We start from the raw sequence: 24953 nt of genomic DNA, 5'->3' as shown, positions 1-24953 counted from the left end.
CCATGAAACTAACATCCATCACCTCACAGTTATTTGTGTGTGTGGTGGTCTGAACTTTTAAGATCTACTCTTAGTGACTTTTGGGGAGCCAGAGTGTCTCAGTGGGTTAAGCCTCTGCCTTCGGCTCAGGTCATGATCTCAGGGTCCTGGGATCAAGCCCCACATCGGGCTCTCTGCTCAGCGGGGAGCCTGCCTCCCCCCCTCTCTGCCTGCCTCTCTGCCTACTTGGGATCTCTCTCTGTGTGTCAAATAAATAAAATCTTTTAAAAAATCTACTTAGTGACTTTCAAATATATAGTACTGTTAATTATAGTCACCTTGCTGCATGTTAGATTCCCAGAACTTATAGAGGAGTTTGAATCCTTTGAACACCTTCATCCCCCAGCCCTGGGGTAACCACCAACTTACTCTGTTTCTAGTGATGTGGTTTTTGAATATAGGTGAGGTTCGGTGGGGTGAGATCTGGAGTTGATGACCAAGGCAGAATTCTTGGGACCTCTTTGGTGCAAAAACGGTGACTTTATTAAAGCGTGGGGACAGGACCCGTGGGCAGAAAGAAGGGCTGCCCCAGGATCTTGCGGAGTAGTGATGAAATACCTGAGAGTTGGGAGAGGTAAGAGAAAAAGGGAGGTTTTAAAAGAACTTTCATATGCTAAAGAGGACCCACCTGCAAGATACTTAGACCACACCAGAAGTCTTGCCATTGTCCAGGTAAATTCATTTTCCCTTCCAGCAAGGTATTGACCTTAAGATGGTTGGGAGGTCCCTGGAAAAATGTCATACAGGTCCCACCCAGAGTTGGGGGGTGGGTTTCAGGGCATCAGCTCAGGCTTTGTCCTCAGCTTGCCTTCTGCTCCTTCATCAATAGTTCAGTTCTTTATTTAAATTTCCATCTATAACTGAGATCATGCAGTATGTCTCTCTCTGACTTCTCGCTCTTAGCATAATGCCCTCAAGTTCCATTCATAATGTTGCAAATCCTTGTTTGCTAACTGAATAATGCTGCATATATATACATATATATGCAACAATTATACTTGATGTGTACTATTGCATATACACAAACTATGTATATTATACAATTATAGTTACAAGTCTATATATTTATACAGAGATATACGTATGTCACATTTTGTTTATCCATTCCCCCATCAGTGGACACTCGGGTTATTTTCAGGTCCTGCTTATTGCAGTGAAAATGGGCTGCATCTTTCTCTTCCAGACAGTGAATTCATGTCCTTTGGATATATGCCCAGAGTGGGGATTGCTGGATTCTATGGTTCTATTTCTAAATTCTTTTAGGGGCACCTCCCTATAGTTCTCCCTAGAGGCTGCACCAGTTTACATTCCCACCAACTGTGCTCAAGTTTCCCTTTTCTCCACATTCTGCCAACACTTGTTTCACGTTTTCGGGGGGGGGGGGTTGTTGTTTCATCTTTTTGGTAAAACCATTCTAACAGGTGTGAGGTGGTATCTTGTGGGTTCCATCTGCGTTTTCCTGGTTAGTGCTGTTCAGCACCTTTTCATGCACTTGTTGGCTATTTGTAGGTCTTCCTCAGAAGAAAATTGTGTATCCCTTTGCCTGTCTTTAAATTGGAATTTTTTTTTGGGGGGGGCTATTGAGCCATAGTTCCTTATAGAGTTTGTATATTAATCCTTTATCAGACACATGGTCTGAAAATCTTTTCTCTCATTCTGTAGGTTGCCTTCTCATTGGGCAAAACAGGTATTGCCTTTATTTAAAGATTTTATTTAGTTGACACAGCAAGCAAGCACGAGCGGGGGTGGGGGCTCCATCCCATGGACCCCAGGATCAGGATCTGAGCCTAAGGCAGACCCTTCACCAACCAAGTCACCCCTGTTGTCTCTGTTTTGAATACTTGTGGGGGGTGGCAGTGCCACAGTCCTTTCTCGGCTTAAGCCCTTTACAGGCGACAGTCTTTTCCCGACCCTCGCCGGCGGGCGACTCCAAACACAGGACGCAGGGCTGCAGCTGTGAGCCTACCTTCCCGCGTCAGTTCCGCTTTGGAGGGGGGGCCTGCAGGTGAACCACCCTCCCCGTTTCACGCTGCTCCTCGGAGCTCGAGAGGCTTTAACTGAGCTCCGGCTCGGCGAGAAATCCTTATCAGCTGTGGGAGGGGACAGGAAGTCCTCTTCTGCTCTGCAAAGGGCTTGTCCTGGGACATCAGCCCAGCGACGCCCCTCCCCCCCCGCCCCATTATCTCTTCGGCCGCTGTAGGTCGTTCCAATGTATTTTGCGTGACTTAAAGCCTGCTATTTCCCTTTCGTTATTGCTACTGTAAGAACAAACCAACCCTCCAAAGGCTACTCGGCCAGCGGGACACGATCCAGGGCAGGCCCAGCCCTTTCCCCACCGCGAGCCTCGAAATCCCTACAAGCTGCTCCTGCGCCAGGACCGCCGTCTCCAGCGCGACCCTCCCGGAAGTCCCGCCCCAGGAGAAGAGGAGTTTCCGGAAAGAATCGACGCCTGGGAAGCCGGAAGGAAGCAAGGGGCGGGGCCGTCTGGGGCACTCTAGCCCGCGCCTCTTCTATGGTCGTCGCCAATTGACAGGCCGCGAGGGGCAAGGCTCCTCGCTATTGGGCGCGCGACATCGCGTAGGCGGGCAGCTGGGCTCGCGGCGCGCTGATTGGCTGGGCCCGCCACGCGGGACGGAGGGGCGGGGCGTGGGGCACGCGGAGCCCGGTGACCTGCAGCGTTAGGAAGGAGGCTGGTGCATGTGGGCTCTCCGCTCTGTACTGCTGTTGCGCTCCGCGGCCGGGCGCGCCATGTCGCAGGGACCCGCCCGCCGCCAGCGGCCGCCCAAGGACCCGCTGCGGCATCTGCGCACGCGGGAGAAGCGCGGCGCGGCGTGGGAGCCCGGGGGGCCGAACACCGTGTACCTGCAGGTGGTGGCGGCCGGTGGCCGGGACGTGGGCGCGGCGCTCTACGTGTTTTCCGAGTACAACCGGTCAGTGCGCTGCGCCCGCCCCGCATGCTGCGCGCTGGGGTCCCCCACGCGTCACCCGTGCGGGATTCCGCTGCTGCAGCCGACAGTGGACCCTCGGGGAAGGGCTGGGAACTCCCCGGGGTCTCACATCCCACGCCCATGGGGTTCCCGGGAGCCCCAGCGCCCTCTCTCGAGCCTGGGGCGCCGAGGCCCACTTGGCACACGTTGAGCCGTGCGCCCCAATACCGGGACCTCACGGCTGGCGTGTGGGGTAGCAGGTCAGGTGATGGGGGAAAGGACCCAGTCCCCTGCTGGCCTCCGTCCGGGAGGGTTCCCCACCAGTGTCCTCACGCCAGAAATGCAGTCCGGTAGTAGCACCATGTGGGGTTTGGGGGCTTTTTCCCCCGTTTTCTGTAGTGTTCAGTAAAACATCCAAACCCGTGGCCCAAACCCTCCAGAGTCCCGTCTCAGTATCTTGCGTGGTGTTCGTCTTGCAGGTACCTCTTCAACTGTGGAGAAGGCGTGCAGAGGCTCATGCAGGAGCACAAGTGAGTCAACCATTTTCTTATGGGGCGGAGATGCTCATGGGGCTTCAAAGCCCGGGTGAGAGACAGGAGTGTTCTTGAAGCAGAAGAGAGGGTCCCTGATCCACCTGGTCTGACCCGTTCAAACGTTCATGTCCTTCTTAGGTTGAAAGTGGCTCGTTTGGATAATATATTCCTGACCCGGATGCACTGGTCTAACGTAGGGGGGTTGTGTGGTAAGTATGTTCTTTCCGAGGTCAGAGGCTGGAGGGAAGTCTCTGGCATTTAGCCTGTCTTCTTGTTGCTCTTTTTTTCCCTCTCTCGATCTTCCAAGTCCAGGGAGCTGGAATTTTTTTCTATACTTGCCCTGTGAGCTGCAGCTTGGAAAGCTGTGGCTCAAAAAGACAGATTTGAACACGAATGCTGCTTCCAAGCATTGTCATCTACTCAGTTTATTGAGTTGCTGGACTGGAGATACAGGCCAGTGAACTGGAGGGTGTAGTGGGTCATGGTTAAAGGATGCGCATTTACCACTGAGACTCAGCAGCCCCACACAGATACCCGCTCTGTGGATTGCCCCATTATTCATGCCCACCAGAGAGAGAGGTTAAGGTTGTGCCACTGCCAAAGTCCGTAAACTTCGTGACGTGGATAGGAAGGAGTACAATGCTGAGCCCATCCCGTTCTCAGACCTGAGACCCTGCAGGGCAAGGCACTGAGGGCCCTAGGCTGCAGAACCTAAGGGCCTGCAGGTGCAGGTCCTGGGTGCCTCACTGCCTTGCCCCAGCCTCAGCCCTGCCCATTCTGGAGGCATCTGAGGAATATCTGATGTCCCCTGCACCTCCAGCAGGAGTCCCTTCTGCCCAGGGCCCGTGATGAGGACAAGTAGATACGGAGCTGCTTAAGTAAGGAGTGGGCCTCCTGGTGGCAGCTGCAGGGCACCGTGATGACACAGCTGATGTTCTTTCCCCTTCTAGGAATGATTCTTACCTTAAAGGAAACCGGCCTCCCGAAGTGTGTGCTTTCTGGACCTCCACAGCTGGTGAGTCCCTCCTGACTCAGTGTTCAGAGCCGACCTCTCCTTTTTTCATGTTAGTGACAAGCATTTGTCTCTGCAAATTTGTCTTTGGCTCTCCAGAGTTAGCTGGTGGGTGGGGGGGACTTTCAAGTTAGACACCCGAGTCCAAAGCAGGATTAAGTGTGTGACCTTGTACAAGTTCCTTAGAGCTACCTAAGGCTACTCATCTGTGAGATGGCTGTGAGTTCCATAAGGTTGCTAAGGATTACATGAAACACACATATGAAACACCAAGCCAACTTACTACATGTTTGGCACCAAGGAGGCCCACAGGGAATGTTAGCATTTATTTTTATTAAATTTTAGATCTTTATACCTTTCAGACTAGCTTCTGAACATTGTTGAGAAGCTGTTGTGCACCTTGTTAATTAACACTGCTGGCTGACCATTCATTTCCCAGTTCCTAAGATGAAAGGTGGGGCGCCTCGGTGGCTCAGTCCGTTAAGCATCTGTCTTTGGCATAGGTCATGATCTTGGGGTCCTGGGATTGAGTCCCGCTCAGCAGGGAACCTTCTTAGCGCGCACTCTCTCTCTCTCTTAAATAAATACTATCTTTTTTTAAAAGTTTTTACTTATTTATTTGACAGAGAGAGATCACACATAGGCAGAGAGGCAGGCAGAGGGGTGAGGGAAAACAAGCTCCCCACTGAGCAGAGAGCCCAATGTGGGGCTCGATCCCAGGACTCTGGGATCATGAGCAAGCTGAAGGCAGAGGCTTTAACCCACTGAGCCATCCAAGCATCCCTTAAATAACTAATATCTTAATAAAAAAAAAAAGGGTACCAGTCACCAAGTCCTATTAATTCTGTCTTCAAAACAGTACCTCAAATCTACTCATTTGTGTCCTCCCTAACGCCTCCCATATCTGTTGTCTCCTGTCCCATCTACTGTGACAGCTGCATATCCCCCCACAGTGGCCAGAGGGGTCTCTTTGGGGCATACGTGTAGGCACGTCACACCCACACCCATACCCATTATCGGGCCTGCTAGCCTTCTGGGCCCTGGCCCTTGCCTGCCCTCGGCATCTGTCTCCAGTCTTCCTGCTGGTGCTCTGTGGGCTGCTCTCGGCTCTCCCCTGAAGCCCCTTCCCATTCCAGGGCTTTCTTTCTGAGCCTTTGGGGCTCTGCCGAAAGGCTGTGCAGTCAGGATCCTGCCCGACTCCCCACACAGGGGACACCCTGGCCCCTGTGTCTCCAGCTTCCTGCAGGTCTTAAGCGTGACTGCTGTGACCTGGCTATTCGTCCGTATTCATTCCAGTTCTGTCGCTGCTGCATTTTTAAGTTGCACCAGGACAGGGACCTTGTCCCGTGCACACTGCTAAACCCTAGGCACCTGGCATATAGTGGACACTCAGTAAATATTTGTGTAAAGGTGGTTCAGGGTACTAAAGTTCATGTTGATGCCTCCTTTTTTTATTTTTATTTTTATTTATTTATTTATTTTTAAAGATTTTTTATTTATTTGACAGAGATCACAAGTAGGCAGAGAGGCAGGCAGAGAGAGAGAGATTGAGAGGAGGAAGCAGGCTCCCTGCAGAGCAGAGAGCCCAGTGTGGGGCTCAATCCCAGGACCCTGGGATCATGACCTGGGCCAAAGGCAGAGGCTTTAACCCACTGAGCCACCCAGGCGCCCCAGATGCCTCCTTTTTTAAAAGATTTATTTATAAGTGTGAGGTGATGGATGTTAGCCACATGGTGGTAATCATGTTGTAATGTAGACTTAAATCATCTTGTGCAGCTTAAACTTACACAATATTATGTGTTAATTACATTTCAGTAAAGCTGATGGGAGGAGCAAAATAAACTAAATTAAAAAAATAAAAACTAAACTTTTTAAGCTTTTTTGGTAAGATTTTGTATATTAGAGAGAGAGAGAGCGAGCATGAGCAGGGGAAGGGGCAGAGGCAGAGGGAGGAGCAGGCTCCCTGATGAGCAAGAAGCTGGATGCTGGACAAGGGGCTCAATCTCAGGACCCTGGGATCATGACCTGAGCCCAAGACAGACACCTAACCAGTTGAGCCACCCAGGTGCCCCATCTACTAACTTTTTAAAAAAGAGAGTACAATAAAATGCTGATTTTTTTTTTTCTTGGTGAGTAGTTTCAAAGATTTTACTTATTTAGAGAGTGTGCTCATGTGTGGGTGAGTGGGGGCAGGGGCAGAGGGAGGGAGAGAGAGGGAGATAATCTCAAGTAGACTTCCTGTTGAGCAGAGACCCCATCGCAGGGCTCGATCTATGACCCTGAGATCATGAACTGAGCCAAAATCACGAGTCAGACCTGCAACCGACTGAGGCACCCAGGCTCCCCTATGTTGATGCGTCTTGATAACTCTCTTGTGCTGCTGTTCTGCCTTTATACAACCGTCACTTCTTCTTCCTTTGTCTTTTGTAGGAAAAATACCTAGAAGCAATCAAGATATTTTCTGGTCCATTGAAAGGCATAGACCTGGGTATGTTCCTGAGTGTGACTCCTCATCTGCCATTTCTTTCTTCTGCATACCCTGGTCTCCCAAACTAGAATCCACAAAGCTTGCACTAAATTGAACCTTAAAACCAAGTGTTTCATCAGTGAGATGGATTTTGAAAATAATGCCTGTTGTAATTTCCGTGCCCCCGCGTCATGTCCCCAGATATAGGTTAGAGATGGCTCTCAGTGAGACTGTTGCGGCTGCACCGGGAGTGAAAATACATGGGTGCTTCTTGCCTAAAAATGGTCATTTATTCAGAGCTTCTGGGTTCAGTGTAGATTCCCAGCAACATTCCGGGGTAAATAGTGGCTTGTGGCCAGTGATCTGGAAAGCCCGCTTCCCCCCAGCGCAGTCACTGTCCTCGGTCTTTCTCGCGCAGCTGTGCGGCCCCACTCGGCACCAGAATATAAGGACGAGACCATGACCGTCTTCCAGGTTCCCATATACAGTGAGTGCGTGAGTCCCATTTCCCAGCAGGAGGGAGGGAAGCAGATCCCAGGCCAGGAAAACATGGGGTAAAGCTAGAAACTGCTGGAATATTTATTGGCTCTGTGTACCCAGTTTTGTGTTTCTGAATATGATTAGGAAATTTAGCTGAGGAATTAAGACATGGTTCCTACCTTCAGGGAGCTTATGAGCTTACAGACAGACATGTTCAGCTCCTAGGTAATGATCGTGGTTGCACTTAGGATGTCCTAATCAGACAGCATCAGAAAGTGGGTGGTTCTCAGAAGTGCTCATTTATTTCTTGGGGCTTACTTGCTGCAGATGTAAGTACCCCTCTGGGGAGAGGATGCTGAAAAGGCTTGCATGGTAACCTTTTCTGTGAATACTAATGCTGATAGAAGTGTTGCGAGCAGGTCACAGGGTCCCGGGAACCTTCGCAGGCCCCAGGGCAGATGGTGTGGTTTTGACTTAGGGACACAGAGATCCTACCATGTATGTGTTGCCCCGGGAATCTGGCCAGTCACACTACACGCCAGGTTTTACCAGTTGAGAGGAGAACAGAGGACCCTGGAGACATTTCCTTGACACTAGTCTGATCCCTGCCAAGTGCTAAGGAGACACAGATGAGAGCCCCCCACTGAGGGGCAGGGGCAGAGGAGTCAGGCTGGCCAGGAGACAAAGCCTGCAGGGTGCCTGTGGTGGAGGGGTTGAAGGGGGAGGGGAGGGAGGGGAGCTGTGGCTCGGGCGGAGGCTGCCTTGGTCAGGGAACAGCGGGTCTCTGGCCAGGAGCTCACCCCCGGGGCGTGGGGTTTGACTCTCTCCCCTGCCTACCAGGCGAGCAGAAGTGTGGAGGGCGCCAGGCATCCCCGAGCCCAGAGCGACTCAGTCCAGGACGGTCTTCGGATTCCGGATCCACTGAAAACGAGCAGCACCTTCCAGATGGTAACGCTGTTTCCACAGAACAGTGCCCCTGTCCAGAGCATGCTTTTCTTCATCGCTGCCCTTCATGCCCGGCGTTGGCATTGTTATCCCATGAGGCCCGTATCGGGCCTCTTCCCCGATCGTTCACAGCCTCGGCGTGCTGTGGGACTTGGCCCGTGGGGACAGTGGGGAGAGTTGCCGTGAGGGCGGCAGTACGGAGCCCTGGGGCTGACCCCCAGCGCTGGGTGGGTCCCAGACTTCCTGTTCCGTTTCCCCAAAGGAAAGCAGGGCCTGGCAGATTGGTTCATACAGAGGCTTTCGTGTTTTTTCTTTAACACAATGGAATTTTTCACGAATGCAGAAAAATGCTGAGCTGACCACTCAGGTCCGTCAGCAGACCGGACCCTTTTCTTCCAGAAGGACAGCCTGCTGAGAAATTAAGTTTAATGCCAAGCTTAGATGTGTGGGACGACTGGGACCCCTTAAGGGGGCGGAGGTCCTGTGTCAGGCAGGGCTGATGCGTTCCTGCTCCGGCCAGAATCGTGTCTGTCTGTCTGGCTATGAGGTGCTGACCCCGGGAGCCGTACTCCCTGGGATGGCCCAGCTGAGGGCCCACATCCGCGTTTTCATGTACGCTTCCTTATAAAGCACGTTACAAGTTACTTATTCTCTCCTGACTATGTGGGTAAAGTGTGTCATGTTTTAAAGCATTTCACTAGCTTGTTCTAAAGCTTTAACCACTGGCGATTTGTGTTTTCTATTCACTGCGACCTCAGGTGTGAGTAGGAAAAAGAACAGGTCTGGGGAAAGAACACCAGTGTTTCCTCTGACCTTTATATGGAACTGTCACGTCCATTTAATTTGGTACCGAATTAGACTTCAGACAATCCTCGGTCTGTGAAGCCTGTAAATCTTCCTGTTTGCCTTGTTACAATCTGATTTGTTTTTCCTCAGGTATTGGCCAGAAAAAGAGTGGCAGGGACCCCTCCTTGGTGGTAGCTTTCATCTGTAAGGTAAGCAGCTGCCTGTCCAGTGGGCTTTCAGCGAGCGTGTGATAAGATCCCTCCGTTAGCTCCCATCCAGCAATTTCAGAGCCAGTGGCTCCAAAGACCCCTGGTTTACATTTGCCCACAGTGGGCCACCTTGCCCTTGAGAAATGGAGGCGGCCTTGTTTGCCTTCAGGTGCATCGGGCTTTCATTCACACTCCTCTAACTCCATTCTACTTTCTGTCCTTTTACCATAGCTGTTCAGCTAGTAGCATCAGACTCGTTTTCATGTTGACCAGCATTCCCTGGGTCCGCAGATCTGTAGCCGGTCCAATTCTATGGAAGTTCTGTTACTGTAGGGCGTTTGAAAAATTGGACCAATGACCTGGCTTTAATCGGGCTTTGTGCTAAAATAGGATTATCTGCAACGAGGCTCTACGTTGTCATTTTTTGGGCAGTGATGATTTTTTGAGGAGTAATGTTGACTTTAAAATATATTTGCAGTTCTTGGGCGCCTGGGTGGCTCAGTGGGTTAAGCCGCTGCCTTCGGCTCAGGTCATGATCTCAGGGACTTGGGATTGAGTCCCGCATCAGGCTCTCTGCTCAGCGGGGAGCCTGCTTCCCCCTTTCTCTCTTTGCCTGCCTCTCTGCCTACTTGTGATCTCTGTCTGTCAAATAAATAAATAAAATCTTTAAAAAAAAAAGTGTATATATATATATATTTGCAGTTCCTATGAGATGATCACACCCACTGGGGAAACCCTTCCGGAAGGTCAGCAGTAATCGTTATTAGCTGCAAGTTCATTATCTCGTCTGTCACTGTATTTCAGTGGTCGTTTTTATGAAAGTGCAGGACAGTTGTCTATAGGCTTGTTCCATGTATGTTTCTGAGTTTTTAGGCAGCAAAATAATTTTCCAAGTAGGTTTCTCTGGCCATTTGTAATTGTATTAGGGCCCTCCCGCCTTCCTCAGTAGAGGTGGGCTGGCATGTGCTCTGGGTGCCGGGCCACGTGCCCCTGTAAGCCCTGGCTGTCCTCAGCTACTATTCCCAAGACCCTTTTGTCCCTCCTTGGTCATTCGCTGTGCCTTCTGGGTGCTGCTCTCATGGGTCGGCCTATGGGCCGTCGTCCCTCTTCTAGTTAGTGTGCTACTGCTCAGCGGAGGGTTTGGAGGCAGTAAAGCTCTCCAAGCTCTGGGGGGTGAGCGAAAAGAGACCCAGCATGTGAGGGCCTGAGACACAGACTGTCCCGTTAGGAGAACATGGGCCTCAGATGGCTGCCTGCCGGCTCGGGGCCTCAGGGGCTGCGCTCTGCTTCTCCTCTGTGTTCCACATGCCCCGCACCCTTGGGTGGGAACAGTTTCTTGTGGGTTGAGCTCATCCCATTGGGGAGGGAGGGGTTTTGCCCGCCTTAGGTCTGCAAGTCCCTGTGAAACGTTAGAGCACTTGGTTTCCATCCTGAAACCCATTTGGGTCTGTGGAGGGAACGTATGGTCACAACAGGCCCAGCCAATGACATCATCTAAAGGTGTCATTGGAGCTCATCGTCTGTGCCTTATATGCACACACTTGAGCTGTAATCTCTCCTCTAGGATAGCGTTTGCCAAGCCAGAAAATTCTAGAACCCTGGTAAGGCCTGAGGATCCAAATCGGAGACTTTGCCTTAAGAGTAATTTCCTTTTAAAGATCTAAGGAAGAAAACAAAAATCAAATATAATTCAGTACTCACAGACTTACTGATATTTTATGTGCTTTCTGATTTTTTTTTTGTTATTACATATGAAATAAGTAGATTCCCAAAATACACGTTTTCAAGGACAGAATGATGGCCCCTGAGGTTTGTGGCAGAATTGTTGTCTACCGTTCTGACATAATAAGAGCGTATTGGGGATTATTCATTACAGCTTTCCTCCAGGGTAAAGGTGGTGTCGCAGAAGACTGTCCATGCTTTTGTTACCCTGTCCCCGTCACTGCATGGTCCGGGCTGTCAGACCGAGTGCTGGTCGTGTTCCGTTACCTCCTACACGCTGTGTGCAAGATGGTGGGGCAGACATGTTGGTCCCCAGGGACACGAAGGAGCCTTTTTGTTTGATTTGGAAATGGACCGCATTCTATTACATCCCTAACAAGTTCATGTGGGGCCCTAATGCACCATGTTTTAAATCACTGAGCTTCTAGTCCTAAAGTATTTCAGAATAGCTGACTTCTTCGGAAGGTAGCATGGAAGGTAGCGTGCTTCCTCTCAGAGCTGTACCAGGGCTGCATTTTGAGGAACGATGCAGTGAAACCAGAGAGGTGCGCTTGGACAGAGGCTGATGGAAGCCGGGCTTCCTCCCCATTGTCCCCCCAACCCTGGCTGAGATGGTGTTTATGTTCTCTTTGTCACAGCTTCACGTGAAGAAGGGAAACTTCCTGGTGCTCAAAGCCAAGGAGCTGGGCCTGCCAGTGTGAGTGTTGGCAGGGGGTGGGGGGGGTGCGTGCTGTTGGGCCTGGAGGCTGGGGGTTGTGGAGCACCCGTGTCCTGCTGCATCCTTTCTCACTGGCAGCTGGCCCCTTCTTTCAGCGGGACAGCTGCCATCGCTCCCATCATTGCTGCCGTCAAGGACGGGAAGAGCATCACTTACGAGGGCAGAGAGGTGAGGCGCCCCGTTTCATGATGTTTCGGTTGTCTAGCAGCAGACCCTTGAGGATGGACTTTAGGCCCCCAGCCCTAGGGAATGCCACCGTGTTCTTAGCCAGGATGTTTTCTCCGGTGTCTAAGGATGTCCAGACCATGGCCACAAACCTGAGGGCACCTTGGATGTCCTGCCTGGTTTTGTGGCCACCCTGGGTTTGAGACGCCCTCTGCGAGCCACTGCCTGGCATACAGAAGCAGAGCACGGGGAGGGCTTGGGTGGTGATTCCCAGTTGGTTTTGCCCTTGTTTGGGGACAGGGGAGGGAGTATGTAAGGGGGAGGCATTGACTTGAAGGCCATACGGTGTGTTTGCTGAGCTGCGACTCTGCCCTGGGAGAGACTCATGACCCCAGTGATTTCACAGATTCTGCCCGAAGAGATCTGTACTCCTCCAGATCCTGGTCTTGCTTTTGTTGTGGTAGAATGTCCGGATGAAGGATTCATTCAGCCCATCTGTGAGAACGCCACCTTCAAGAGGTAATGAGGGCTCTGGGGGTGGGGGGTGCCCGGCCGACATCGACAGGGTGTTGGGGGTCTGCCTGACCTGCGGCTGCTCCTGGCACCAAGCCGTGACCGCAGAAGCCCACGCGTTGAGTTCAGACTCCTGCCTCGTGGGCTCTGTGCGCACAGCCTTGGTAGTGAAGTTAGAAAAGATCGAAAGCCCGAGACAATGTGCAGACTAGAAAACCAGTGGCCAGTTAGAGTGCTAAGTCTAGGACACACTCTAGCACTTTCAGTTCCAATTAATACCCCAGTTGTTATTGGGGTTATTTTTACCTAAGTACGTTTCCTTCACTTGCCTGTATTGAACCTGTGAGACTGTCTTGGTCAAAGGTCCCTATTAAGGGACGGACTCTCCATCCGGGTACAACTTTCATCTGCTCTCCCGTCGCCCAAGACAGTGGACCCCTTGGAGGCTCAGCTTCCATCCCAGGTAGCTTTGCCCCCCACGTCGGTGTTTCCATTTCACTCCCATTCTCAGTGGTTTATTCTCCCTGTGTTTCTCTGGTTCCTAATTCATATTTATGATTTGCATATAGTGCTTTAGTCCGCTTAGCACAACAGATCTTTTTTGGGCAGCCATGATGTTTTAAGTTCGCATGTGGAAGGTCTTCCTGAGATGGACTTTGTTCTTTTTGAGTGAATCTGGGTCCTGTGGTGGCACAGGCTTCGTGTTGCCATCAGGTCATGGGCAGCAAAGCCACGTGGAGTGGCTGTGAGCTGAGAGGCGTGTGTGTTGACGCGATGCTGCCAGGTTTACCTGCACGACCCGTAGACACCTGGGTCTGTGCGGGTGCGTGTGCGGAGGGGTAGGTAGGAAGTACTGCGTGTGCTTTTTTTAAATGGGAACTGGAAGGAAGCACCTCAGTGTTAGTAAGTGATGACTCTAGACGGGGGAGTAATAGACGATTTTAATTCTCTGTGCCCATGGCTCGGGTCTGCTGGAAGGCAGATGGCCAGGTGTGACTGCAGGTGCCCAAAATTCATGGGGGGAAGGTCCTGTGAAAGTGAAAGCAGAACTAGTGCTGGGAAGGCCCAGGAGCAGCCCCAGAGCCTGGGGACTAGAGAAGCTCCGATGTGGTGCCCTGGCGGGCTCAGACTCTATGGGAGTAGCCCGGCACAGCCTGGCCTGGGCATGGAGGCCGGGGTCACTGCAGGCCCTGAGAGCAGGCCACGCGATGCCCTGCCCTGGCCACATGGTACCCATTTGGGAAGGTTCTGAGTGTGCATCTGTGCAGAGCCCAACTGTGCTCCTCCTCCCTTCTGCCCAGGTACCAAGGCCATGCCGATGCCCCCGTGGCGCTGGTGGTTCACATGGCCCCACAGTGTGTGCTTGAGGACCCCAGATACCAGCAGTGGATGGAGAGGTAGGATGCATTTCCCCCTGTCCTCCCTTCTGTCCGCTCCTGCCAGGGCTCCCTGCCCTCCCCCAGCTGAGGGAGCAGCTGCCTGTAGCTCTGAACCACCACTAGGGGACGCCATGCACACGCACTTGCTGCTGGTGTCCAGCTGGTGTCCAGTGTCCGCCTACTCCCCGCTTCGCAGCCGGGTCCTAAAATACAGAGTGACGCCCTCAGTTTCCAGGGTGAAGGCAGGGTGTTGACGACTCGGCAGCTCATTCTGTTTCCTCCCCTCTGCCCCCTCCACCCTGCGAGGCAGAGGTGTAGCAGTGTTCAGTGGAGAAGTCACCCTGCCTTTACCCCGGGGCCCCTCGAGCCAAGCTCGGCACCAGGTCCAGGTGGAAATGTTCTAGCTGCCCTGGGAGCCCGGGCGAGGCTGCTGTTCCGCCTCCCACCTGCTCCTCCCAGGTGCACCCGTGGTCCCCCGTGGTCCCTGAAGGCTCTTCACCCCTCCTGGCCCACTCCCTCCCTCCCTGGAGGGCATGAGTCTTAAGGAGGCTTAGGATGCCTCTGCTTCTCCCTTCCTGTACTGCTACTCCACTGTGTTCCCAGTGCCTGGCTGGAGGCCCCTGACCTCTCAGCCTCCGAGTTCATCTGGGGCTCCTGGCAGCACCTGCCGGGGGGTGTGAATCTGGGCCCTGGAAGTGGAGGCAGAGGGGCGGGGCGGCCAGTGATTCTGAACCCGCACTTACTCTCCGACCCCTTCCCTCCACCTTCTTTGCCCCCGGTGTCACTGCCATCCCTGTGGTGGGCGTCTGCCGTAAAGGGCGCCGCGAACACGCTGTCATTGCTGTAGGTTTGGGACCGCCACCCAGCACCTGGTCCTGAACGAGAGCTGCCCGTCTGTCCACAATCTCCGCAGCCACAAGATCCAGACGCAGCTGAGCCTCATCCACCCCACCATCTTCCCCCCGCTCGCCACGCCCCGCCGCCAGGTAGTGTCCCCTGCGGTCCCCTGGCCCAGCGTCTCACCTTCTCCTTCTCTCCACCGAGTGCATCTGTGTCTTCCAGGAGGAACACGCCGCCCTCCCTGTGCCCACAGTCCGGGGCGAATGTCTCCTCAAGTATCAGCTCCGTCCGCGGAGGGAGTGGCAGAGGTCTGTGCGACTCCGAGCGGATGGAAGGGTCTAGATCGGGGGTACCCAGCTCTTCTCCGGAAGGGCCCGGCGGTGTGTGTCCCAGGTGTTGAACTCTGCCCCTGCCACGGGGGACAGATGGGGCCTCAGGTCCAGGGAGTTCCCCAGCAGGGTCGTCCTCGCCGGAGGCCACTCTGGTTGGGGTTGAGGTGGGAAGAGAAGGCCAGCGATGATTCTCTTTCCTAAAGGTGTTTTCCCTCATGAAAACTGTGAGGGGATCCACTGTTTCACAACAAAGAACATAAGCATTTGATGGAGAAGATTAGGCAGCTGTGATCTGGCGATCCTGTCCTCCAAGATAGGAGATAATGATCGTTAACATTTTGTTTTTTGAATTGGACCATGTGGGGAATAAGCTTTAGGAAAGTGTGTGTGTGGGTCTGTGGCCTGACAGGCCCATCTTTTCCTGAGTCATGACTCGTTACGTAGCCTTCAGGAACGAGGCTTTTCTGGGTGCCCCACGGGGGGATGTTTGCTAATTTCAGACGTTTCTAGGTTGTTTTCTTAATGAAGCGGGAAATGCTTGGAGTGTGTTTCAGTGGAACTCTGTCCCCTAGAGCGATTTTCAGGTGTGGGGCTGCTGGGTGGCGGTGTGACCCATTCTGAGGCCTCTGCCTCCAGTCCAGCCAGTAATCCCCTCGTGGGTCATGTGTCCAGTGTGCGTCTGGAACAGGTTGCATGACGGGGGGACCCCCAGGTGTGGGCTTGGGACTTCGGAGCCTGCTGTCCGCACCTGCACAGGTGGTTCGCACACCTTGACCGATGAGCCTGGCACGAGGCCCAGATCCTCCTTTACCTGGGAGTGCACATCCCAGGCCTCGGGCGCTACTCTGGGGAGTGCCCCGTCAGGGTGGAGAGCCGCTGATCCTCGGCCTGCCTCTGCGAGCATCGGGGCCTTGCTAGAGACAGCCCCAGGCTGCAGCCCCGTGGTGCCGGATCAGGGCCTGCATTCCACGGGGTTCTTGACATGAGCTGTGCCCATACTCCTGTGGGAGCCGCTGCTTTCGGGCCAGGCTGGTCAGCTAGGACCGTTTGACCCTCCTCCTGTCCCTTCCTCGGGCTCCCAGGGGACATCAGGCCATGTCTGGAGACATTTGACGTTGTTACAGTCCGGCAGGGGGTGCAGGTGCTGATGGCATCTAATGGGCAGAGGTCAGGACCCCCCGTATTACCAGGATCATCAGATTCTGAGCTGAGATGTCCTGAGGGGCCAAAGCTGTTTGGAACGTGCTCTGAGACCCCTACTTCGCTGAGAAGGGTTCTGCATGGTAGGAGAATAGGACTGGCCTGGGCTTGCTTCATCTTCCGTCTTGATTTGGAGAACTTTCTGCAGATTATGTCCATAATCTGGATATCCAGATGGGTGTGTGCTTGAGGCCACGTGCCTGCTGTGGTCACAGAGATGCTGTCCTCCCTGCAGGGATGCTGTTATTGTCTGCAATCCCGATGAATTCATTGCTGAGGCCCTGGAGCTCCCCAACTTCCAGGAAAGCGTGCAGGAGTACCGCAAGGCCGCGCAGGCCGGCCCAGACCCAGCAGGTGAGCGGAAGACCCCAGAGCCGCCTTCCTCTGTGGGCCGATGCCCTCCTGCGGGTGTTTTCGGAGCACTCGGGAGAACCACAGCTTGGCACCGTCTAATGAGATCTAGTTCCATGACCCAGTGCGGCTTTATTCTCTAAACACACCCGTGCCCGCGCCTGCTCGCCTGCCCTCCCCACCAAGACCAGTTCAACCCGAGCATTCGGCAGTGGTGCCCAGCCCTTGTGTGACAAGTACGCACTGTGGGCCATGGTTCTGGGCACTCCTGCAAGACCCTGCAAAGAACTTTGGACCGGGCCTCCGCCGACGCGGGATCTGGTCCTGGCCTGGCTAATGGGGAGCCTGGCAGACAAGGCTACGTCCCTCACCTTGCTGGGCCTTCGTCACCGCATCAGGAAACGCCGTTGGGGGGAGCTTCGGGACTGCTGCTCCAGTAGTTGGCTTTTCAACGAGTGCTAGAAGCCGAGAACGCCAGACTAGAAAGCGGGGAGCGTGAATGCAGCTGGAGGATCTTTCCCTCCATGGCATGTTCTCCGGGGGAGTCTGCCTGGGCTGGTGTAGAGCCTCCCCTCTCATGGAAGGGGCACATCGGGTCTCCCTGGACTCTGGTCCTGGCTCTGCCTCTTCCCCTCTGGAGGGCTGACCCTCTGAGCCTGTTTGCTCCCCTGTAAGCCCGGAGTTCCTCCCAGGAGGTGGTTATGGCACCTGCAGGAGAAACAGGTCTGGTGGTAAGGGCTGGATGCCAGGCAGACATCAGACCCTTGAGCTAAATGATTTGTAGCCTGAAGAAGTGCCCTTTGTGCTGTGAAAGATCTAGAGAAGGTCTCTGGAAAGAAAGGCTGTGGGGTTTATTTGCTGTGCCTTGCAGATGACCACTTACCCCCAAATAGCCCGGGGCCCTGCCTCCAAGGGACCCCTGTCAGGTGGGACCTCCGGCCCTTCCTGGGAGGCAGGCCCTACCCCTCTCATGAATGCTGTCCCTGTGGGTAATGGACCCTTCTACCGTGTGTTTTCCACAGAGAAGAGAACGCAGTATCCAGAAATCGTCTTCCTTGGAACAGGCTCCGCCATCCCGATGAAGATCCGAAACGTCAGTGCCACGCTTGTCAACATAAGGTACTGCTGCTGTCCCAGAAGCCCTCCATGCACAGGGGGGTGCACGCGTACCCCCCCACCCCCACACCTCCAGCCCGGGGCCAGTTTGAAGACGCAGCCGTGTGAAAGCGTGTACACTTGTTACCTTGGCCGGAGTGCCCAGAAGGGGAGTTGTGGGTGTTAACGCCCTTGATAGTTCCTGGGAATCCTGACTTCATTCCCTGTTCTGTCTGTGGACAAAAACAGCCAGCTCTGCCGGGGGCCGTGCACCTTGCTAAGAAATGATGTCACTGAATTTTCACAGTAGGCCTAGGAAATCGTGATTCACCCATTTCCTTGATCGCTAGACTAACAACCCAAGAAGTTACTTGTTCCCACAGCTGGTCAGGGGTGGACCCGGAGCGTAAGTTGGTGTCTACACTGCTGGCTGGGCCGTGCCCTAACTGGTGACCGCCGGTGCGGGGGGGACAGCTGCGGGGTGTGTGCGTTGGTCTCGTGGTCAGCCCCCCAACTGCCGGTGGGTTCGGAGGGATTCTCTTGGGTTTCCTGGTGTCCTTGCCCTCAGAGAGGTCAGGCCGGGTCCCCAGCCGTGTTCACGTCTGCAGGAAGTGCAGGCTGGCTCTGAAATTTTGCTTTGTCATCCTGGATGCTGGCAGTGGAGGGCAACCAAGCCACTAACGCGCTCATCACATGCAGTGCTTAGAAGTGCACCCCGCTAGCAGAAACACCCCCTCTGGGACACACTTTTCTCGCTGCTAAGGACATGCAGTGAAGCGGCTCGGCAGGCCCGGCCTGTCCTCCCTGGGGGTTTGACGAGGGTAGCAGGTACACAGCAGCCAGATCTCCCGTGTCCACGCCCAGTGCCCAGTACCGGGAGCACCCACAGGGGCATCACCACGTTCCGTTTAAACAGTCTGAGGTGCATCTTTGGGGCTGTGGCTTTTGCCCTCCCGTTCCCCAGACTGGGTGCCACCGTCTGTGTGGCTCTGGGGACTCCGCATACGTTCAGGGGTTTCAGGGTTCCGAGGCTAATCAGTGCTTTCGTATAATGAGCTTGGATGCTGGAAAACGGCCTTCGTGTTTAGAGAAGCTTCTCTGAATGAGCACGAGGGGTTGTGGACGATGTAGGAAGCGCAGAACCGCTTCCTGCTCTTCTTGCTGAAATGCAAACCCTCCAGACCTCGAAGCCTTGCCTGGTGGTGTGACTGTCGCTCTTGTCTGCAGCCCTGACAGGTCGCTGCTCCTGGATTGTGGCGAGGGCACATTTGGGCAGCTGTGCCGTCACTACGGAGACGAGGTGGACAGGGTCCTGGGCACCCTCGCTGCCGTGTTTGTGTCTCACCTGCACGCGGATCACCACACGGTGAGCGACGGCAGATGACAGGACCCCAGCAGATGGCAGGGGCTGCTCCGGGCGCCGGCTTTTCCTCTCACTAGTGCTGTCACTCAGCTTGGGGAGTCTCCTTGTCCCTCCAGGTGCCCCGCTGTCCTATAGCAGCGAGGCCTTGGCTGGCCTGCTCTGAGGGGACCTCAGCTGGAGACGGGAGGCCTGCTGTCCCTGGGCTAGCTAGGTCCCCGGTCCCTACCCTGGTCACACTGCCCATGGTAGCGTTGGGGGATGGTGGCCGATAGGGAGGGAGGACGACTCCAGAACCCAGATATTGGGTAGAAAGCTGACTTTGACCGTGGCTCACGCCGTGTCCCCTTCCTCCCTGCCCTCACAGGGCTTACTCAATATCCTGCTGCAGAGAGAACGGGCTCTGGTGAGTGTGGCCCTCGATCGTCCTGACACTTGAGTTTGGTGGCTTGCACGTCTGCAGCCACACCCCCTGTCACCCGGAGCTGTTCCTGCTGTGGACTCAGCGGCTCCCGTGTCCTTGTCTCAGGCGTCCCTGGGGAAGCCGTGTCCCCCGCTGCTGGTAGTGGCCCCAACCCAGCTCAAGGCGTGGCTCCAACTGTACCACAACCAGTGCCAGCAGCTGCTGCAGCACGTGAAGTGAGTGACGGTGCCCCAAACCCTGCCGGCGCCTTTCCTGGGGGTCGGGGGAACCAGCGGCCGGTGCCTGCTTTCATACGGGTGTCTTCTCTGCCCTCTGTCTGGTCCTGAGATTGTCCACGAAATACTCTGGGGCCAAGTCCCTGAGCAGTGCCTGGCACAGGGCTGGCCCCTCCCATCCCGGGGTGGTCTGTCTGCCTGCCCAGGGTCTATCCTGCCCTGTGGGGCGGGCCTCCCTCTACCCCCACCACGGGCAGTGCCCACCCACCAGGTCCCTTGCCACAGCCTGGAGGGCTTGGTTTGGCTCTTTTTAATGGACTCCTCTTTCCTCTAAGTGACAGGTTTGTGTTTCTTTATGATAAGGAGTTTGGAGCTCTGCAGCCAGATGCTTGAACTTGGAATCAAGTTAAAAAAACTCTTTCATGTTCACTGTTGAACCGTTGTTGTGTCCGCCTAGCCTGATTCCTGCCAAGTGCCTTCAGAGAGGAGCAGAGGTCTCCAGCCCCGCGGTTGAAAGGCTGGTGGGTTTGCTGCTGGAAGCGTGTGAGCTGGCTGAGGTAAGGGCGCACCCACGTTTGGGGGAAGGGGGGGGCGGTGGTGACGGGAGCTCGGCTGCACAGCCGCTCGCCCGCTACTACAGTTTCAGACCTGCCTGGTGCGGCACTGCAAGCACGCTTTTGGCTGCGCGCTGGTCCACACGTCCGGCTGGAAAGTGGTCTACTCCGGGGACACCATGCCCTGCGAGGCCCTGGTCCAGATGGGTGAGTAGAGGCAGCAGACCGCGAGGCCGTCCCAGCGAGCGCACGGGGCCGGGGCAGCTTGTGCAGCGTGTCTCAGGCATGGGCTCTGCTCCACGGGCCGCACTCGTTACTCCCTAGGGAAGGATGCCACCCTCCTGATACATGAGGCCACGCTGGAAGATGGCCTGGAGGAGGAGGCCGTGGAAAAGACACACAGGTAGGGGAGAGCCCTGAGCCGCAGTGACCTGCTGTGTTCCCTCCCGGGTAACGCATGGAGAGCCTCATGTCAGCCCTGCGGGGACACTGCTCTCTGGTGACAGTGACAAGAGGCCAGCTGGCCTGCTTCCTGCCGAGGCCGTGGGGGTTTCTGTGCGCAGGCGTCAGCAGTCAGCCACGTCAGGGGAGCGGATCTGGGCTTTGCTGGGATGAGGGTGTGTCCTACCACCCTCCCTCCCCCACACCCCCCAGCTTGGAGGGGCCGCCTGCCTGTTCCCTGCTGCCCCTACCGACGGGATGGGGTCTGCCAGTGCTGGGTCCAGGCTCCGTCTGGGGGTGTGAATGAACACTCTGGTCCGTACGAGAGTTTGTGTTGGCCGGAGACCTGGCCTTCCCAGGGGGCACGGAGGAATCTAGGGGCCGGGGTCTGCCCTGTGCTTGGGACATCAGCCTCACGTGACTCCTCTGTTGGCAGCACCACATCCCAGGCGATTGGCGTGGGGGTGCGGATGAACGCGGGGTTCACCATACTGAACCACTTCAGCCAGCGCTATGCCAAGGTGCCCCTCTTCAGCCCCGACTTCAACGAGAAAGTGGGGATCGCCTTTGACCACATGAAGGTCTGTGCCGCGTGGGCCGGGTGGGGCTGGGGTAGAGGCTGCGCTCCCTCCGTGGGGTACTCAGGGCCAAGGGTCAGAGGGGTCTGCACCACCACCACCACCCCCCTCCCTCCCGCTGGTCGGGGCCAGCACCAGCTGGGTCTGCAGGGCCCACTGGAAGTGACTGGGGGACTTGGGCCCGGCCCTTCCCCCAGCCACGTGACTTGTGCCCCAGCACTTGCTGGGGAGCCAGCCTCGCCCTTCTGGCCCCCCTGAATGAGGGCAGAAGCCAGGGTTTGCCTCTGAGGACGCTGGTTTTCAGAGTCTGGACTGCCTCTCCTTCCCGGAGGCCCATTCTGTTTTACCCCCTTAGCCGGGAGTCGGGCGTCAGTGCCCCTTTCCCGAGAAGCCTTCCTCCCTCTCCCCTGGCCTCACCCATTTCCCACTATTATCAGCTGCCACGAAGGTGGGCGAGGAGGGAGCTGGCGCCTGCCCTGTGCGCAGCGGCCCCCTCCGTCTCACTCCTGCCCGGCCTCTGGACGCACGTCCTGAATCTGGACTCGCCTTCCAGGTCTGCTTCGGGGACCTCCCGACAGTGCCCAAGCTGACCGCGCCGCTGAAAGCCCTGTTTGCCGGTGACATCGAGGAGATGGAGGAGCGCAGGGAGAAGCGGGAGGTGCGGCTGGCGCGGGCGGCTCTGCTGTCCCGGGAGCAGGTGGCCGGCCCTGAGGACGGGATGTCCCCGCACAAGCGGGCCCTCGCAGAGCAGCCTCAGAGCCCACAGAGCAAGAAAGTCAGGGCACAGTGAGGGCGCGGGAGGGACCCCGCACTCGGGAGGCCGGCATCCTTCGCGTGGCACTGGGCATGGGCCAGCGTGGCACTACTGCATGGGCTCCTGGCCTGGTGGGAGCCGGAGGGCTCCGCTCAACGGGGAGGCACTGGGGCACAGGGTGGTGTGCACGCAGGTCTCGGTGGAGACCCATGCATGGGGATGGCCCTGTTGGATGCCTGCTACAGCCGGTCCTGACACGACCGTTCTTCCCCGTGGAAGAACGGGGACAACTGGACCTTGGTACAAATGCTTTTAAAGAAGTCACATGGAAAAATGACGTGCCCACGCCTGCTCCAGCCTAGTTACTCGCTCTGCACGCCCGAGGCAAGCCAAGTCCAGGAACGCTGGGTCGTGGACAGGACTCCAGGAATAGCCTTTCCAAAGACAGAACACAGGGACGAGGCCGCCTGGAACCTGAATGCTCTGCTTTGTCCCAGTGCCCTCTCCGAGCAAGTGTGTCCCTGCCCTGCAGGGTTGCGCTGTCTGGTACCCAGCGTGACCTACAAGCCAGCTCTGATCGCAGTGACGACCCAGGGAGCTGCCATCCCGCTGTAGCCTAGTTTCTGACCCAGTCAAGCCATGTCAGCTGTGCCCCGTTAGCGGTTCAGGAACAGCCACGTCTTCCCGAAGTCCCAAGGGGAGGTGGAGGCCACCTACGTGCTTTGCCTCACGGTGAGAACAAGACCTCATCACCGCCTAAAGTGGGGAGAATTGGACGTCAAGCTGGCCAACTCTTGCCCTCCTTTTGGGATTTGACAACACTGAGGTTAGTGTATGGAAATGAAATCATCTGATTAATTTGGTACTTATTTGTGGGAACACGGAGCTTAAAAAGCTCAGGTGATGTGGAAGACAGACTGAGGAGTTAGCCTGGCCCAGCCGTGACCTCCGATGTCCTCCCAAGGGGCACCTGCATGGACATGTGTCCCCAACAAGCTTCTTATCAACACATGAAGATAGGCCACGCTCAGGGATAATAAACCTATTTTAATAACATTACTTTCGACAACTATTTGTACATGTATTTAAAGGTAACTTTCGACCCCTGGGCTCCCTTACAAATTGGGGACATACCCGTCCTTGCTAGGAAGTGAGCAAAGCTGTTAACATCCAAAGTTGGTGAATCCCCCCATTGGGGCAGAATTATCTTACACTGTGTTGGGAAAAATAACTAAGCCTTTAAATTTCTCATTGTACACCTATACATTGCTTTAGTTTGGCTCAAATTAAACAAATATAGATTTCATATATACAAATATTATATCCTGTATAGGTATATCATCTATTTTAAAAGGATAAAATTGGAAAGTTTGACTTGGCATGCATGACCCGAATCTCTCACTCCCTCAATCCCAAAGTGTGACTGGACTCCTCAAGACGCGACGGGACTCCCCGAGGGGGAGCGTAGTGATCCACAGCTGAGGGAGGCCTGACACAAGGCAGGGCCAGTGGCACCCGCCTCCCTCGAGTCCCCTCAGGCTGCCTTACTGTCCTCCACGTGCTCTGGGAACAGATTTATTGCTAATCCCTGTGGCCACCCAGAGGGAGAGGCAGCTCCGGCCCCCATTGCTGTCAGCAGAGGTTGCTGTGGGGTGCGGGGTGGGGTGGGGTGGGGTGGGACTGTGCGCCTTCCAGACCCCCTCCGGATCATCTTTTTAAACTCAGAAGTACAAAAGGAGAAGGTCCTGACGGAGCGCTCAGTCTCGGGGTCAGAAAAAGTCAAACTGTTAAGAATTGAAACAGGTTTTGTCTTTAGCCATTGACTTTAGAGCCCACGCAGTAAGGGCGGCCTGAAAGATTTTTACACGGGCTGGCCCCCTCCCCTGCGCCCCCACCCCAGCTTGGGCAGTGGGCCTTCTAGGGTCCAGACCTCGTGCGCTGTAGGGGAGAGGGATCCTCCTCCCACACTGGAGGCACGAGGCGTCAGAGTGTCAGAGCCCGGGCGGCAGCCGCGGGTGGACCCCGGCATGCCGACCCTCCGGCATGCCGACCCTCCTGCACGCCGCCCCCTCCCCCCACCAACCCACACCCGCAAAGGACCTTTCTGACACCGAAGCCCTTGGGCGGAGGGGGTACCGCTGGGCGTGGAGGCTAAAGTGGATCAAAAGAGGCACAAAGTCAAAAGGCAAAGATCAAACAAAAGGCCAGAGTCACCACCCCGAGGGAATGAAGGAAGTCTGCACCCGCAGGGGCCACGCCAGCCGGAGGGGACTGCGAGCGAGCCGCCCAGCTGCAGCCCGGCGAGCCCAGGACGCTCCGGGTCGGGGCGGAGTGTGGTGGGCGGGGCCCGGGTATGTACACGCGGGGCGGGGCGGGCCGGGTCAGAGGGCGGTGCTCTCAGACTCCTCCTCCGAGTCCCTCTTCTCTGTCACCGAGTGTAGCCGAGCGTGCTCCAGGGGGCTCAGGCGGAGCGGCGGCCCAAGCTCTACGTGGATGGAGGGGATGTCAAAGTGGACGAGATCTGCAAGGCGGCAAAGAGAGAGGCGGCTGAGAGCGGCGGGACGGGGGGTGGCGGGGTCACCGGCCGGCGCGTCCTGGGGTTGGCGGAGACAGCCTGGCGCAGTGTCGGGTTGGGGTTGGGCTGCTCTGCTTCCGCTCACCCCGTGAGCTCGCAGGACCAGAGCACCCTGATCCCATCCCGCCCCAGGCCGTTCAAGGAACCCTGCTACAGCTCCCACGCCACATTCTCCGCACACCCTCCGGCTCCATTCCCGGTGGGGAGGCTGCTTTCAGGGCGGCCGCAAGAAGGGAGGATAGGAGGCAATGAAAAGCACCCCGTTCTCCAAGTCCGTGAACCAGCGGGGGAGGCTTGGGGATAAACAACATATCTCGGCACCGGGACAGCTGCTCCCCT

General features: G+C 55.6%; 2 protein-coding genes across 5 annotated transcripts in view; one reads left to right on the top strand and one right to left on the bottom strand.

Annotated features, from left to right (window-relative positions):
* Positions 1–2696: 2696 nt before the first annotated feature.
* On the top strand, positions 2697–23098 carry ELAC2 (elaC ribonuclease Z 2). The gene is made up of 24 exons (XM_044249131.1): positions 2697–2969; positions 3446–3496; positions 3638–3708; positions 4450–4514; positions 6942–6999; positions 7397–7465; positions 8299–8406; positions 9340–9398; positions 11759–11817; positions 11934–12006; positions 12410–12522; positions 13818–13913; positions 14743–14881; positions 14958–15043; positions 16503–16621; positions 17641–17737; positions 18941–19079; positions 19441–19479; positions 19603–19712; positions 20170–20269; positions 20353–20473; positions 20591–20669; positions 21144–21288; positions 21839–23098. The coding sequence occupies exons 1-24, from the start codon at positions 2737–2739 to the stop codon at positions 22073–22075; spliced, it is 2466 nt and encodes an 821-aa protein (XP_044105066.1). The 5' UTR covers positions 2697–2736; the 3' UTR covers positions 22076–23098.
* Positions 23067–24953, bottom strand: part of ARHGAP44 (Rho GTPase activating protein 44) — a 167733-nt gene continuing 165846 nt past the window's right edge. For 3 of the 4 annotated variants that reach the window (XM_044249135.1, XM_044249134.1, XM_044249132.1), the window contains one exon: positions 23067–24560. In XM_044249135.1, the coding sequence (XP_044105070.1) occupies positions 24421–24560 (140 nt within the window). In that variant the 3' untranslated portion in view covers positions 23067–24420. The remainder of the gene's footprint in view (positions 24561–24953) is intronic. The other variant, XM_044249133.1, reaches the window with a different exon arrangement.

The sequence above is a fragment of the Neovison vison genome, chromosome 5 (assembly GCF_020171115.1).
Source record: "Neovison vison isolate M4711 chromosome 5, ASM_NN_V1, whole genome shotgun sequence".
NCBI classification, from domain to species: Eukaryota; Metazoa; Chordata; class Mammalia; order Carnivora; family Mustelidae; genus Neogale; species Neogale vison.
This window is presented reverse-complemented; position numbering and strand designations above follow the sequence as displayed.